At 41.3% G+C, this 15177-nt stretch overlaps 1 protein-coding gene across 2 annotated transcripts in view; it reads right to left on the reverse strand.

Annotated features, from left to right (window-relative positions):
- Positions 1-15177, reverse strand: part of SLC38A1 (solute carrier family 38 member 1) — a 44183-nt gene that overhangs the window by 11881 nt on the left and 17125 nt on the right. For both annotated transcript variants that reach the window (XM_035128289.3, XM_088676836.1), the window contains exons 5-11: positions 8070-8143; positions 6650-6742; positions 5451-5532; positions 3723-3805; positions 2122-2180; positions 1894-2022; positions 1208-1287 (exon numbers count right to left, since the gene is read on the reverse strand). In XM_035128289.3, the coding sequence (XP_034984180.1) occupies positions 1208-1287; positions 1894-2022; positions 2122-2180; positions 3723-3805; positions 5451-5532; positions 6650-6742; positions 8070-8143 (600 nt within the window). The remainder of the gene's footprint in view (positions 1-1207; positions 1288-1893; positions 2023-2121; positions 2181-3722; positions 3806-5450; positions 5533-6649; positions 6743-8069; positions 8144-15177) is intronic.

Here is a 15177-nt window from a genome sequence, read left to right on the forward strand (position 1 = left end):
CTACTAATAATAATAATAATAAATTATTTATACCCCGCCCATCTGGCTGGGTTTCCCTAGCCACTCTGGGCGGCTTCCAACAGACATTAAAATACAATAATCAATTAAACATTAAAAGCTTCCTAAACAGGGCTGCCTTCAGATGTCTCCTAAAAGAGAAACACAACAAATAAGGTTTGAAGCCCACATAATTAAGGTAAAAAGATATAACGATGGCATTGTGGTATTTAAAGTTTAGTGAAGACCAGGAAAACAAAATGGATCTCCGATTAATTTAGGGAGCCCTTGATTCCTGGGTGGGGAGCGGTAATTTCCACCCTCTCTGCTACAGAGATTCCAACAGAGTATCAAGTCCAATCTAGTAAGGAAAAGTCCATGTGGTTTGCTTGCATAAGGTGCTAGATTCAACAACTAACTCTTCTTGTTTAGAGATAACTAACACTTGCTAGTTTAAGGAACTCAAGCAGCAGGACTAGGAAATAGCAGTTCAGGGCAGGGCTGCCAGCCACTGTACAGACCACCAGACTAGATGACTTATTAGTCTGCCGCAGTTAAGCAGTTCCTGTGAGGAGTCCACTATCTTTGTATAAATGCATCCATTATAGGAACATTGTGCAATTATAGAGGTGCCAGCTCTAGCTGGATATTCCTGGAGTACCAACATTTTGAAACGATCCTGAAATCTATGTAAGGTTAAGGAGTTTTTATATGGTCCACACATTCACAAAACAGAGCAGGCCCCAGCTAATCTCAGAATTCAGCAAACTTTTGCCTTCCAAATGCTTTTTTAAGTAGCACTGCGTTGGCAGCGATTCTTCTTTCTTTTTGAAAACGGAAGCTAGTATAAAGCATATAAGATCGAAAGCTCCAGAAAATAACATTGACAATGCTGCTAGCTCTTGTACCAGATGTAAAGAGACAGACACCAGTTATTGGCTGCACTCTGGCATTGCCTTGTATAAAGTGATTGTTCACACTGTTTGCATCTCTGCTAACAGCTGTGTAGATCTAAGGAGAGCCCCATATTTGTTATGTTGCCACCATCAAACCCCCTGGGTGAGCCAAGTCTTCCTAGATGGTGAGCAGGTCCTGCTGATTTTCTCAAATTAAAGTTCCTTTCTCTTAGCAGTGCAGAGTGCAACTCAGTACTAACGTTCTACAGACAAAGCAGTTTGCTTTAATAACAAAACAATGATTTCTCTCTTACTCTTTAAGTTCACAGTAGATTGGAAGAACCGAGGGATGGCAGACAAATGCAAATGTAATGGTAGGCAAAGCGTACACGGTCTGTTTGAAAAACAAAAACAAAACTATGAGTCAGGAGGGAGAGACCTAGTCCCTCCAAATGTCATTAAGAAAATCGTCATCGTTTCCAATATGCAAGTTTGAATTTTCTGCACTCTTCAACTGGGATTGTCAATGTTTTGCTCTGGCAGGGTTCCTGTGCCTTTTATAGTTGCATGTCATGTGAAGGGGCGCCCAGCGCTGCAATGCAATGACCGGGGAAAGTCCCATGAAATGGGATGGAATCCAGAGGTTCCCTTGCTCTGATGAAAGGTGTCATTCTGTTTGCGGGTGGAAACCTTTGGATCCAACCTACTGTGTTTTTGCCATGATTTGAAACCTTAGGAGCTCTGCCTAGAAAAACATGGCTTTCATGGGACTGGGAACACCTGTTAAATAACAAGCATAAACAATGATGTTTGAATACAAGGGAAACTATAGTGTTGGTGTTGCTGCTAATATGATTATTACATTTGATTTGCTGCAGCAGAGGGGAGGGATGGGACAGCTCTGGCTGGCTGGAAAACTTACATTTGTCTAGGATTTATTGCACAGTCTAGCTGCTGGCATGTGGAACAAAATGGCAAAATGGTGTGGAAAGCAACATACCTTGGAATTAACGGTGACATACTTGGGTTGGCACATATCCACATAGGCAATGCTAGAGTTTGGAGACAGAGGCGCGGTGGCATTTTTCTCATCCAGACGACAAGGAACTTCAAATTTCTTGTATACAACCTGGGATAAAGGACCACCATTGAAAAAATATCCAAAACAAATGGCTTGACGCTGGAAGTTAATAATGCCATTCTAACCAAAACACCAAGCAAAACTTACCACTATGAGAAAAAATACCATGCAAGTCAGGGAAAATCCACTGGTGTAGCCGAGATACCCTGAGATAAAATCAAAGGAAAACTTATCCAGCAACTCATTCACATTTATTTAACTATGAACAGGTTAAATGTTTTAAGTTCTGGTGAATAATATGGAAAATATTCCAATAACATGTAGGGAATACCTATGCCACTTTTGTCACAAATAACTTTTCAAAGACGCTGGCTTCCAGACAAAGCCAGGAGCAGCTGGCAGGGGAGCTCACCTGACCTTCTGTCACCCATGTTGCCCATGCTTACCAGGAGGTAGAGGAAGAGGCAGCAATGAAGTCAGCATGGTGCAAACACACTGATGAGAGCATCAGATTGGTTCTTGCTGTACGTTTGTAATGGAACAAGTTCCCCTCCACCTCACCCCTTCTCTACTTCTTAGTAAGCAGCAGCTATATGGGTGGCAGAAGGCTGGCACCACCAGCTGATCAAATTGTTTTTTTATTTAGTTGATTTATAGTTACATAAGCAGGAGCAGGGTGACATGGCAGGTGTGTGTGTGTAAGGGGTGCCACCGAAATGAACTTATATGTTAATTATTATTGCTGTAAACTTAACTCCATTTACCACTGAATTCAGAGTAGACAAGGTTAGGATTGCACTGTTAGTTAACTTTTCATTTGGATTTTTATTTTTGGCAACTCAAAAGGAAACAATGCTTCTCCACATTGAAGCAGGAGTAACACCAACGGTTCTGATGGCATATCTTTATATTTTTAGGACCCTGGCTCAAACAATTCAATCTTTGCGGGAGGAAAGATGATTCATTAAGGAGCAAACATCAAATAGAATTACAGAGGGTTCTCAACTGCGAAAGACAATTTTGTTGTCACATTCTTATCCTGTCTTCAAATGCACAGTGAAAGGTCTATAGGGTTTTCCCTGAATGGAGAAATCCAGTTAAATAACATGTATTATACCATGAAAAACAAAAGGGCATTTTTCAGTGCACTAGTTTGACTTCTGGAGAAGGAAAGGTTGTCTTGAGACATGGCAGAGGAAGGAGTGAAGAGTTGGCAAAAAGCAAAACTGTGGAAAGAAGGTTCTGGAGCCAGGCTTGGTGAGTGTCAAAGTCAATTAAAAATATCTTAGACCAATGAATGTCCTGAGGTGTTTACTAGTCTGTGCTTTATGTAGAATTGCTCACCTTTTCTTAAAGGTGATGTTTAACAGAACCTTCCCTTATTTTAAGAACAAAATATATGTTAAAAGGATTTTTAAAAGAGCGAGAAAGAAGGAGGGAGAGAGACAAGCCAACATTATTTACATTGCCTCAGGGGGAAAGAAATCTTTTTTTGGCCATAATCAGTGTTCAGAAATAGAAAATACCAAACGAAGACAATATTTTGTCTCAGGTTCAGACAGCCAGATGCATTCAGACAGTACCAAATTGTACCTTAGGCTTCTTATATTATAAGGTTCCCTGTGCATAGTTTATTCTGGAGCTAAGGAATCTGCTTGAATCAGAATGTGGCCTTCCATGATTGGAATACACCCTAAAAATTAAGTCTAAGAACCATACTTCAAACTAAAGAAGGTATCTATCCTTACCTAAATTTTTAAGAAGACACAAGGGAAGGATTATACAGAACGTCACTGTTACGACAAGAAGCCTCCCATCCACGTACCAGGCCCTGTAAAACATTTTCAAAAGTGACAGGATAGCATCACTTTTATTACCCTGAATTCTCATATTTTTATACCGTCAGGGTTTTCCCCACCCCCTATTAAGTGACTAGTTGCTCAAAAAGACACTATTTCCCAGGACAGGTATAAGTAAACAGCTATTAATCTGAAGTTGCCTTTCTTGAATCTCAGCCACAGGAGTCTGCAAACATCACTTTTTCATGCATGGGAGTTATTAAGGATTGCCCAAGTGGTGAAAGCAATGCCAGGGGTGGAGGGCAAAGCCATGCCAACTGGCTTTAGACCTGCCTCAGGCTGTCAACACAGGAAAGGTTTGCCCAACCAGGCAGACAGTTATTTTGCAATATGTGCTGTGGCCATAAGACAACATGCACTGAATGAAAAGTCCTTGCTTCTAGGCGTATGATGTCTATTGTGATAAGCTGATATGAACAAATCCCCACCCCCACCCCGTCCACATATGTGGTCTCTTAGCTCCTTCCTTTGTGTAAGTTAGCAAACAAATCAGAAAGTCTCCTATTAACTACGGTTTTCTGTTTTGTCTGAACTGGGAAACTCAACAGCTTCAGAACGAGACAGAATATTAAAACAATGGTTTGGAGTTAAAATCCATATTCTAAAGCTGTTAACTATAGTTTCCTGGTTTGAATGAAATGGGAAACTGTAGCAAATGGAAGACTTTCTGGTAGGTTTGCCAGTTTGCATGAAGGAAGGAATAAAGGGTCTGCAAGTGCAAGCAAAAGGTTTGTTGATATCTCAGCCTATGAAGCAGAGGGGTGATTGTACAAACTCTCCCATTAACTTATTTCTCTGTACCAGGGTAGCCAATGGGGCACTCTCCAAATGTTGTTGGATGCAACTCCCATCATCCCTGACAAATGGCTATGCTGTCAGGGACTGATGGGAGTTGTGGTCCAACAATATCTGAAGAGCACAATGTTGGCTACCCAAGCTCTATACTTTGCAAAAGGAGGACTATGGAAAATTCTGACTGCTGCTTTTGAGCAGAGCAAGACATCCAGTCAGGTATTAGGACTTGGTGCTGATGCTCAGCTAACTTTTATTCAGGGTAGACCCATTTAAATTAATGACCATGGTTAACTTAAGTCTAATAATAGGTCCGCTCTTGAGTAAAAGTTAGTTGAATACAACTGCTCAGTTTGTCTCTTTAGCACAGTGCTGGAGGCTGATGGGAATTGTAGTCCTAACCTCTGGAGGGTACCAGGGGGGTGAAGGCTGATCTAGCATGAAAAAATATATATCTGTGAGTGGCTTGCCACTTCCCTAATGGCCTTTTATGTTTAGCTTAGTATTGGTATATATTATATCTCAATGGTGCATTTTTTTCAAGAACTTGGATAATAATGCTTTGTTTATTACTATAATTTTCCAAAAACAAAACAAAAAAACAACTGAAGCAGCACAGAATAGATAACTTTCAGGCATATATTTTGCTTCTTTTTATTTCTCTGCCTTTAATAATCCCATAAGAAGTTGTGATGTAACACCTAGCATTCAAAACAAGCATGACAGCAGCCTATAACATTTCTAGCATGGAATACTTTTGATAAACCCCTGCCTAAGACCGATGAACAAATTAGTCCAGTCAGCAAAGCCACAAATTAAACTTACGAAAATGTTTCTTCTTCTCCCATAAGGAACTTTATGGCAGCAGGTAGTTCATTTTTAACTATGAAGAGATAGCTCAGCATTGCTGGGGAAAACAAGGTCTTGTTAGAAAGGGAACATAATCAGTCATGATGCTAAGACACTGCTGTGTGCTTGGTTTTTCTCTGTGCTATCCTCAGGGCCAATTCAAACGAGTCTTTTTGTATATTCAGCTATGATATCCCCAAGTGGGTGGGTTCAGAGATTAATATTGCTGGTCCAATAAACTCTGGTATGTTGGCATGTGAACAAGTGATGAGATTGAGGGCTCCCTCTTTCTCTTCTAGCCCACCCAGCTGCAGAGAAGAGTGCCTAGTCTGTTAAATTGCAGTATCTCCATGTCATCTGGATGAGGAAACCATGGTTTTAACTGCTTCTGGCAAGCCAGGATTGCAAACCAGTATCAAGCTGTGGTTTGCAATTCTGGCTTGCAGGTAGCACTCAAACTTTCGAGTGCAGATATTACTGAAAATAAAGGGAATGCGGGAATGCTCAGGTTGCTTGCCCATTTCCAATGGACCAGAAATGTTATGTCTGAACCTGCCCTCTGTTTGTGTATCTCACATGGATGTCTAAATGACACATGCCTGTACAGTACTGTCAGTGGCTTATGCCTTTAATATATGCACCAGAAGTGGCCCAATCCTTTCCCACTCACCATTTGTGTGCATTTTAAAGAGACAAGTCACTTAAAATGCATCATTTGAATCTGAGACACACAGCGTAAGTTTTTTTGTACTCAAGTCAGGAACCATAACCAAGTACAAAAGGTCTCATTTGAAGTGGCCTCCAGGCTTCAGCTTATGCAGTGAATATAACCCAGGGATAGTCCTATAGAAATAGAATAACTGGGCAGGCAAACTCACATGATGTCATTAACATGACCCATACTAGGAAAGGGTTTCCAAAAAAAATATATGGGTGGGGAAAGGAATTGCTAGACTTCCATCTATCGTTGGAAACACACCGGTCTCTTTATTAGAACTGGCAGAAGAAGGAGCAAAGGCATATGGGCAGAAAGTGAATCCAAATAGCCAAGACAGCATAAACACTAGATATACTTTCTAACATTTATTACAATGCAGCGAGAATTTGAGCAGAGTACAGTGGTACTAGGGAGACTGAAAATACCAAAAGGTCTCCTCTAAGCACACAGCATTTACCTCCAGTGTTCTGAAGAGATGTGGATCCAAAAACAATAAACTTCCCCGGGGTGCCAAAGATTTGCTCGCCAAGTTTTTCATAGACCATGCAGCCTGGTTGGAAAAGAGTCGTGATATGATACAATAATGGCAAGTCATTTACAGTTCTCGCACTCTCATCTACACATACACCCCATTCATAATTCTGTGTTCATCTCTGTAGTCCAGTCCACTTATCATGCATTTCCAAAATGTCAGGAGTTGTCACTTAGAGAGGTGGAGTTCAAAGCAAAATGAAATCTCCTTGCTCCCACCTCCTTGACATTTGTAACGCTTCTATTCAAACACTTCAGTAAGCTCCTTTAACCTCAATACGTTTTGGCAAATGTACATATCTGAAACAGCAGGAAATTGAATATCGAGAGCTCTAGGAACAAGTGGAACACCAAGCATTCTAAAGCCCATTCATAGCATTTGCATCATCATAATTTTTTGGGGGGGGGGGTCATGTAAATAGGCAGACTGAGGTCTATGACCTCTCAGAGTATATTAACAAGCAAACTTTTCTTTTTATTTCACTTCAAATTCTTTCTTTAAAAAAAATCATTTTTGGATATAATCTTACAATCTGAGAAGAAACTATTTTAAAAGGTGAAAAATTAAAAAGAAGAACATGATACAACACAACTCTTGGTGCACAATAAACCACTGAACCTTAGAAGAGCACTGCTGGATCTGATCAATGGTTTATCTGGTCTAGAATCCTGTTTCATACAGTGACCAACCAGATGCCCCAGGGAAGTTCACAAGCAGGTCATTAAGGAAACCACCCTTTCATGTTGTTGATCCCTAACAGGTGCACTGTACAGAAAATTAGAGAACCTTCCTGTTTCCAACAATGTTCGCTTCCTTTGGCATGCATGAAGGACTTGCAATCATACCAAGGATCCATTTGTTTAGGGTTAGCCAATACGTAAGAACACTTTAAGTCGACATGGCACCAGCAGCAGGAATGTTCCTTTATCTAGCTTAGGAAATCTGAGGCACTACATGCACTTCCTTTATGCACTGTTGTCATTTACACTGTCTCTTTATACCTTTGTTAAAGCACAGGATGGGGAGTTTGAGGCAGAAAAGGCAATGCATCAAGAACTGGTTCTGCTCTGTTTCCTGCAGTCTCACCTGAGTCTGTATCTGCCTTCATGAATAGAAGGCTCGATTATTGCTTCCTTTGATACACTTCTGCAAGGCTTCAATTTCTCTGGTGAAGTAAAGTGCATTTAATGTTTTCTATTGTATTCAGGACTACTACTAAAATCCCCCCTCCCGCACTATTATAGCACTGATGGGGGGGGGAAGCAAAAGCAGTTATTTTATTCTCCATATACTTCACCCCGTCACCTTCATTGCTGTTGAATTGTACAACGTTCGTATGAATTACCTGTTTCCTTGGCACACAACAACAGGAGGTTTATTGAATAAATAGACAGCAACGTCACTGAAATCAAAAGCAACCTATAAAAAAAGGAAATAAGAAAGAAAAACATATCATCGTTATATAAGCCAGGTCCTGTACGGCACTGAATTTGGAACAGTGGTATAAATATTGTTTCAGCCACTGGAAACAAAATGACTCAGTAGTGCTCAGATGACGAGCAAATGGAAGTAGAGATATGGGGAAAGATACCACCCATTTAAATATCATCACAGCACAGGCTGCAGTGCTAATAGGCTTCCACACCAGTGGTGCTTGCAAATGTGTAATGGGTTGTTACATAGCTGCCAAGTTTTCCCTTTTCTCGCGAGGAAGCCTATTCAGCATAAGGGAAAATCCCTTAAAAAAAGGGATAACTTGGCAGCTATGGGTTGTTATGACTTAACAGATATTGCATGGCAAGAGGAAAGGTTAAATGTAAAAATGCACGGACTGGCATTTTGAAGGCAGTGATGATGCGTGGACAGCACAAAATTTTATGCAGATGAGCAACACTGACTCAACAATCAACCTCTGTCTGGGAGCACCCTCAGTGATTCTGAGGGAGCCAGAGAGACCTCACAGGCTCATAGCAGGCGTCATACATATCCCTGAGCATCATGTGTTTCCTGCTTGTTTTTTGTTTGCCAATTCACATATGCAATTTTTTTAAAACCCTGTCCATTCTAGTTTATTTGATACTGTCATTCTTCTGATTGTCATTAAGTGTTGAAAAAGTGAGTTAACCAGAGTTAAGGGGCAAAATAATTAATACTGCTGACTTCTCAATTAGCAGAATGAATGTTAAGATATTTCCTGTAAAAAATGATAGTTTAGAACAGGCACCCCCAAACTCGGCCCTCCAGATGTTTTGGAACTACAACTCCCATCATCCCTAGCTAGTAGGACCAGTGGTCAGGGATGGTGGGAATTGTAGTCCCAAAACATCTGGAGGGCTGAGTTTGGGGGTGCCTGGTTTAGAAGAACTAGGAACTCTGAATCATAGGCCATTCATCTTCCTGTGGAGTGATCAAAGGCCCGGGTCTTTAAAAAGAAAAGAAAAAAACATTAGTATATTAAAAAATATTAGTATATTAGTATATAAATCCATATGGATTTATTGGGGAATTTTAATACCAGAATTATTATGAGATTTTCTGACCCCAGTTTAGCCCTCAGAACAGGATAGCCTTGCATTAATTGGAAAGTCAATAGCTAAGCTACACTACCACCAGAACTTTTGAATTTAATTTTCAATTAAGGGCTACTGTTTTGGCCAAACTCTCTATCCATATAATTAATGATGGCGTGTTAGCTAAACTAGGCCCCTCTAGGAAAGCTGTGGAATGCTTTCCCCAGGGAGGCCCACTTGGCACCTTCCCAAACAGTTTTATTCACTTGGCCATTGGCATTTAATTCTCTGCCTATTTTTAGTGAGGTGGTGTTGAGTTGGATTTGCTCTTTTATGCATATTATTGTGGCTTAATATGTTTATATTCCGGGTTTTATATTTGTTTTTCATGTTTGTTTCTGCAAGACACTCAAGAGTTCATTTTTGTGTGTGAAAAGGGGCCTTATAAATATTATAAACTAATAACAGCAGCGATATGGCAAGATATGTACATTTTTATATACATAGGGGAAATCATCACCCATATTTTGTATGGAACTAAATTGTGGGGTATATAATGGAAGCTATAGTTTCTAAGACAGGGGTACGCAAACTAAAGCCCAGGGGCTGGATCCGGCCCAGTCGCCTTCTAAATCTGGCCTGCAGATGGTCTGGGAATCAGTGTGTTTTTACATGAGTAGAATGTGTCCTTTTATTTAAAATGCATCTCTGGGTTATTTGTGGGGCATAGGAATTTGTTAACACCCCCCAAAAAATATAGTCCAGCCCCCCCCCCCAAGATCTGAGGGACAGTGGACTGGCCACCTGCTGAAAAAAATTGCTAACCCCTGTTCTAAGAGCTCTTTTGTGTCTTGCAAGTATTATGGAATGAGCCAAAGTTGGGCCTCCTTTAATTAAGGCCTGGGTACAGACGGCATTGCTCATGTGTTGGCTAATGCTACAGCAGATGCCCAAAACCAGACTCTCCAAATAGTCTCACTCAATAAATTAGTACCATAAATTGGAACAAGCAGTGTAAAGCTCTTCAAATGAGTATGGTATGAAAACGGTGTGGTGGTTAGTTACAAATGCAGCTATATTTAGTACCTTGATGCAAGCCAACAAGATAAATTAGTCTGAATAGACAAGAGTTGTATTAAGAAAATGTTTAAATATATGACACAGCTGGGAGTTACATGCTCTTGTAGTGATTTCCATCCAGACTATTGTCCTTTGTATTCAAGCAAGGAAATGAATAATGTCCCTGCACATCTGTCAGATGTTGTTAGACCACTTTGGATGGCCACTTTGGTTGAGCATCATTCCTGCAGAACTTCTCTAAGAAAGAAAACATCCTCTCCCATTAGCAAAATCAATTCCGGTAGCAGCCAGATAATGATTGTGTTCAGATATAATGCTAAACCAAGGTTTAGTATATCAGAAACAAGCCTAGGTAAGCCTCAGGCTTTCATACTCCTCCTTCCCCTTCCCTCCACTGGAGCAGCTGGGAGGATGAAATTGGGAATGTTCACTTCCATTCCCAGGCTAGCCTCTATTTGTTCTCCATATGTCTACCCAGTTTTACACTTGAGCTTGTGATTTGTATCTGTAATTGTATTTCATTGTATTGATCTGCATATTTATTGGCTTTGAAGAGGCATATGAATAAATGAATGTAGGTATTTCCCACCGATCCAAACTAAGAACTGTTAGTGGTTAGTGTTAACTATGGTTTAGAGAAACAAGATTATAAACCATGGTTTCCCTAAACCTTACTTAACTTATGCTTGTCTGGGTTCAGACACAACAAATAACCACTGTTCACTGAAGCAAGAACTTCTGATCTCCTCCCTGTGGCTGTGCTATACAAACAAATGTCTTGGTGGGGAGCATGTGGACCCTGAAGCTCATGCATGTAATGGTGAACCAAAGCTTAGCATAATACTCTATTGGCCCAAATATAAGCCGCACCTGCAAATAAGCCACACCTTTAAAATTCAGGGGGGGGGGAATACAATACCTAAATATAAGTCACTCCCTTAAAATTCTGCAGGCACTCACACCCGTTGTTTTACCGTATGTGATATCGTAAAAGCCCATTTTTGTAAGGTCAAGAATTTAAGCCGCACTTTAACTTTTTATGGCCAGAATTTGGAAAAGAAGTGCAGCTTATATTTGGGCCTATACGGTATGTGAGTACTGGATCGCCAAACTGCAAGAAGTTGTACTTAGGAGACAGAAAAAATCCAGGACATGATACGGTCTTTCCTGAATTTTCAGCACATTGCCTAATGGCTGAGGAGTTCTTTAAATAACTGCTACTAATCATGTTTCTGTTCAAGCCATCAGTAGCTGTGGCCAGTGTTTGAATTGGATAGGAAGAAGTCTCTGGTGACTCGTGCTTAGTCACAGATGTTTATTCAAGAGCCCCAATTTGTCGTTTCTGCAAAACAGCAATGTGGTTTCTAGTCTTGAGCTCCCCATGGCAAGCCCAGGATGGTCTTTGCAAATAAAAAGGGGAACAGGGAACAATCTTCTAATCTGCTGTCCTTCCTTGCCCTCAAAAGCTGCTGCAGGTTGCTATCCATAAACTTGGTATTTTCCATGGCTTCCAATAAAACAGCATGAACAGATGGTTTGCTGTACGGGTTGTGGTTGAGACAGACTGACTACTGCCAGTACCAACCCAGGGAATGGTATGAAAACATGAACAGCGCTGGCTTTCTGCAAATTCAAAACATGCACTGCGGAGCCGGGAAAACTCTGCAGCACCCAAAGAGCTCTTATGTTTCATATGTTGAATCAGGGCTAACAAAAGCATACTTGTAAAAAACCACTGTTAAAAAAAATAAATCCGCAGAACTAATTTTGCGGCAAATACATATGTGAATACATATGGAGCATTGTCCTGAGTTGATTGTTGTCTATTTATTCCACAAATGGAAAGGAAAACAGTGTGCAAGTGATAATGCCATTTAACGGGTTCACAACACACAAGGCTTCCCTCAAACAGTTCCAGCGTTTTTTAGCATCAATGTACTGAAGTTAGAAAAAAGGTTCTTCACCTGAGTCTGAGGGATATTAAATGTGTACAAAGCAAATGGCTCTTACTTCCTGCTAGCAACACAAAGGTGCTGCTTCTTACCCTGTTAAGTGTTAGATGGCATTGCACCTATTAGTGAGAACAGATAAGAATGGGCTGCAGTGTGAGGGAGGGTGGAGATTTAAGGTTGCAGTCATAACATTCTGAGGTAATCGAAACAAAATAAAAAAAATTCCTTCCAGCAGCACCTTAGAGACCAACTAAGTTTGTCATTGGTATGAGCTTTCGTGTGCATGCACACTTCTTCAGATACCTTCTTCAGAAAATGACTGTGTCAGGTTCAAAGCCATTTAGTGCTGTCTTAACCTTTTAAAAACCCTCCTCGTGCTCTTTTGTGCTGGAGCACACATTAGGGTTTCCACAGTGCTTTCTTTTCTGGGGGGGGGCACCCAGGGGTACGCATACCCCTAAACATTTTGTGAATCTAAGTCTGGCCTCATTGAGGGCCAGTATTTCAATATGAGTAGGAAAATGAGAGTACCCCTAAACATTTTAGGGGAAAAAAGCACTGGGTTTCCAGCATTTCCACTGACCACTGTTGCTGTAAATTTCACGACTGCTTCTCTCCATTCTGTGTAACAGAGCATTTCAAGCTGCCAATCAGCTATGCTGGAAGGGATCTTGATAGAGCGTAGATGTTCCTTGGACCCTCCCACTGGCTAGTAGAGAAGCTCTACTGTCAGCAGGGAAGCCTGCTGGCAGCGGCGTAGCAAGCCGCCGCGACACCTGGGCCAGCAAATTGCCATGCACCGGGGGGATGTGTAGCTACATGCGTGCTACACAGAGGGGGATCATGCCCCCCGCGACTTCTAAACGGAGCCTAAACGGAATGCCCAGGCTCCAGGTAGATAGCCCACTGGCGCAGCGTGCCATGCCGTGCCAAGCGGGCTTTTTACTGGGAGGCTGGAGGGGCTTGCCTTGGGAGTCGCTGGGTGGGGCGCCGACTGTCACCCCCCCATAGTGGAACCCGGGGCAGCCCACCCCCTACGCCCCCTAGCTCCGCCCCTGCCTGCTGGTGAGGAGCACCGCAATGCGCCTGCCCAGATTCCGGGCAAAGACAACAGCTGGTGCTATCCCTGCCACTGGTAACCAGTGGAAACTCTGGAAATGGGGCTGGATCCTGAGCCAGCCCTGCAGCTGACATGTGACAGCAACAGTCCTGGCTCTGGGTCTGTTTGCTGCTTAAAGGTCCAAGAGAAGGCCAGAGTTTTCTTTTTTCTTTTTGCCAATCAGCAACTTTTGGTCATTTTTATTATTAAACTGGGTAAATACTAAAGTTATTCTCACTTCCCTCCCACCATTTCTCAGAATACTGGGCTACAAATGAAATGTGGTTTTTGCCTAATCGCGAGTGAAGGCCTTTGCCTCATCACCTATCTGAGCCCTGTTCTTGATGTTGACAACATGGTCTTTCGTCCGAGAGCAGGCTTGCTACTAAGTAGCTCCTCGCCCTCAAAAGCAGTGTTGCTCATTTGTGTGAGTCACCTGCAGCTATCTGTTCCACAAGGTGATTTCCTGTGGTCAAATTGCTCCTGGCTTGCTGAATATTTGTTACATGAAAAATGTAGCCAGACCTGTCCGTACGTTTGCTTTTGTATAGCTTGGGGGCTGAAAAGAAGGGGGGGAGCGCACACAAGGCAAAGAAGGACCCTTCCCTCCTTTTTTGCTCTCCTTTTTCACACAAACTCTCCCTTTCCTCTCATTCAAATAGCCTCAAACATTACATATCTTCATAGCATAAAACACACCTGAAGAATCTCCTTGGCTGCCTTCAAAAACTGGGGGGGGGGGGAGGTTGTTGGCAGGAAATAGTTCCTCTTTCTATTGAACAGGTCCAAGGCTGGATATTTTGCTATCTCTGGACAACCTCATTGACTAACCTCACCACTACCCCCCCCAAAAAAACCCCAATTCATTCTTTCACTCCATATGTGATCTGGAAATGTGTGAATCACCTTGAATATTCTGGGTAGATTCTTGAGGTTCCCAGCTCAGTTTTTTTAAAAAAAGCTTCATTCTAACACCTGTAGCTCTAGTAACCCAGCTTTTGATACACTGCAATGTAGCCACAGCTTCCCTTGGAAACAAAGATTTTGGTTACAGTGTAAAAAAAAACAACCTAACGCACATTTATCCTTGACTGTGAAGCAGTTTGTGGTTCCTTTGTAACAAATATTAGATACTCAACAATGACTCTGGGTATTGAGTAGCACATATATGACCTCTCTTGAATTTCTCCAGTGCAGTACTGTACTGGAATTTATTTATTTTTAACAATGTACGTAATTGCAAAGGGTGCATTTCAGGTAGAAGCTCTCCTGCCCATGAAATAAACTATTAATTTTAATCTGGTTCGCATTCATTTCAACAAGGCTTGCACAAGGCACCCTCTCTCTGTAACCTGCCCACACAATATGTATATTTACTCAGAAGTAACCCCCATTGTATTCAAGAGGATTTATTCCCAAGAAAATATACACAGGATTTCAGTTACAGTCTGGTTTTCTCTCTATGTTCACATTAATAGGATCTTCTAAACTACTTTTTAAAATCAAATTTTATTTTAAAAATATAACATGTCTCTGGAGCGAAAAATATTTTTATGTTTTTTGAGGGTGGGCACTGATTCATCTTTAATCTATAAAATCTGTTTTGTTTACAAGAGACATCTTTTTCAAGGAAGCTGTAAAACTGCTTCACAAAGGTGTTTCTTTTTTAAAGACTGTGAAGTTACTGCAATGTTCCTTTACACTCTTTGGCACTTCTGGAAGATTGAAAGAACCTGTGTTTCTAACACCTAAAGTCTTACTTAAAGCTTAAGTAATTCACTCCTATATGCAATTAAAACTTTTCAGGTTTGC

The sequence above is a fragment of the Zootoca vivipara genome, chromosome 9 (genome assembly GCF_965207765.1).
Source record: "Zootoca vivipara chromosome 9, rZooViv2.hap1.1, whole genome shotgun sequence".
In the NCBI taxonomy this organism is placed as follows: domain Eukaryota; kingdom Metazoa; phylum Chordata; class Lepidosauria; order Squamata; family Lacertidae; genus Zootoca; species Zootoca vivipara.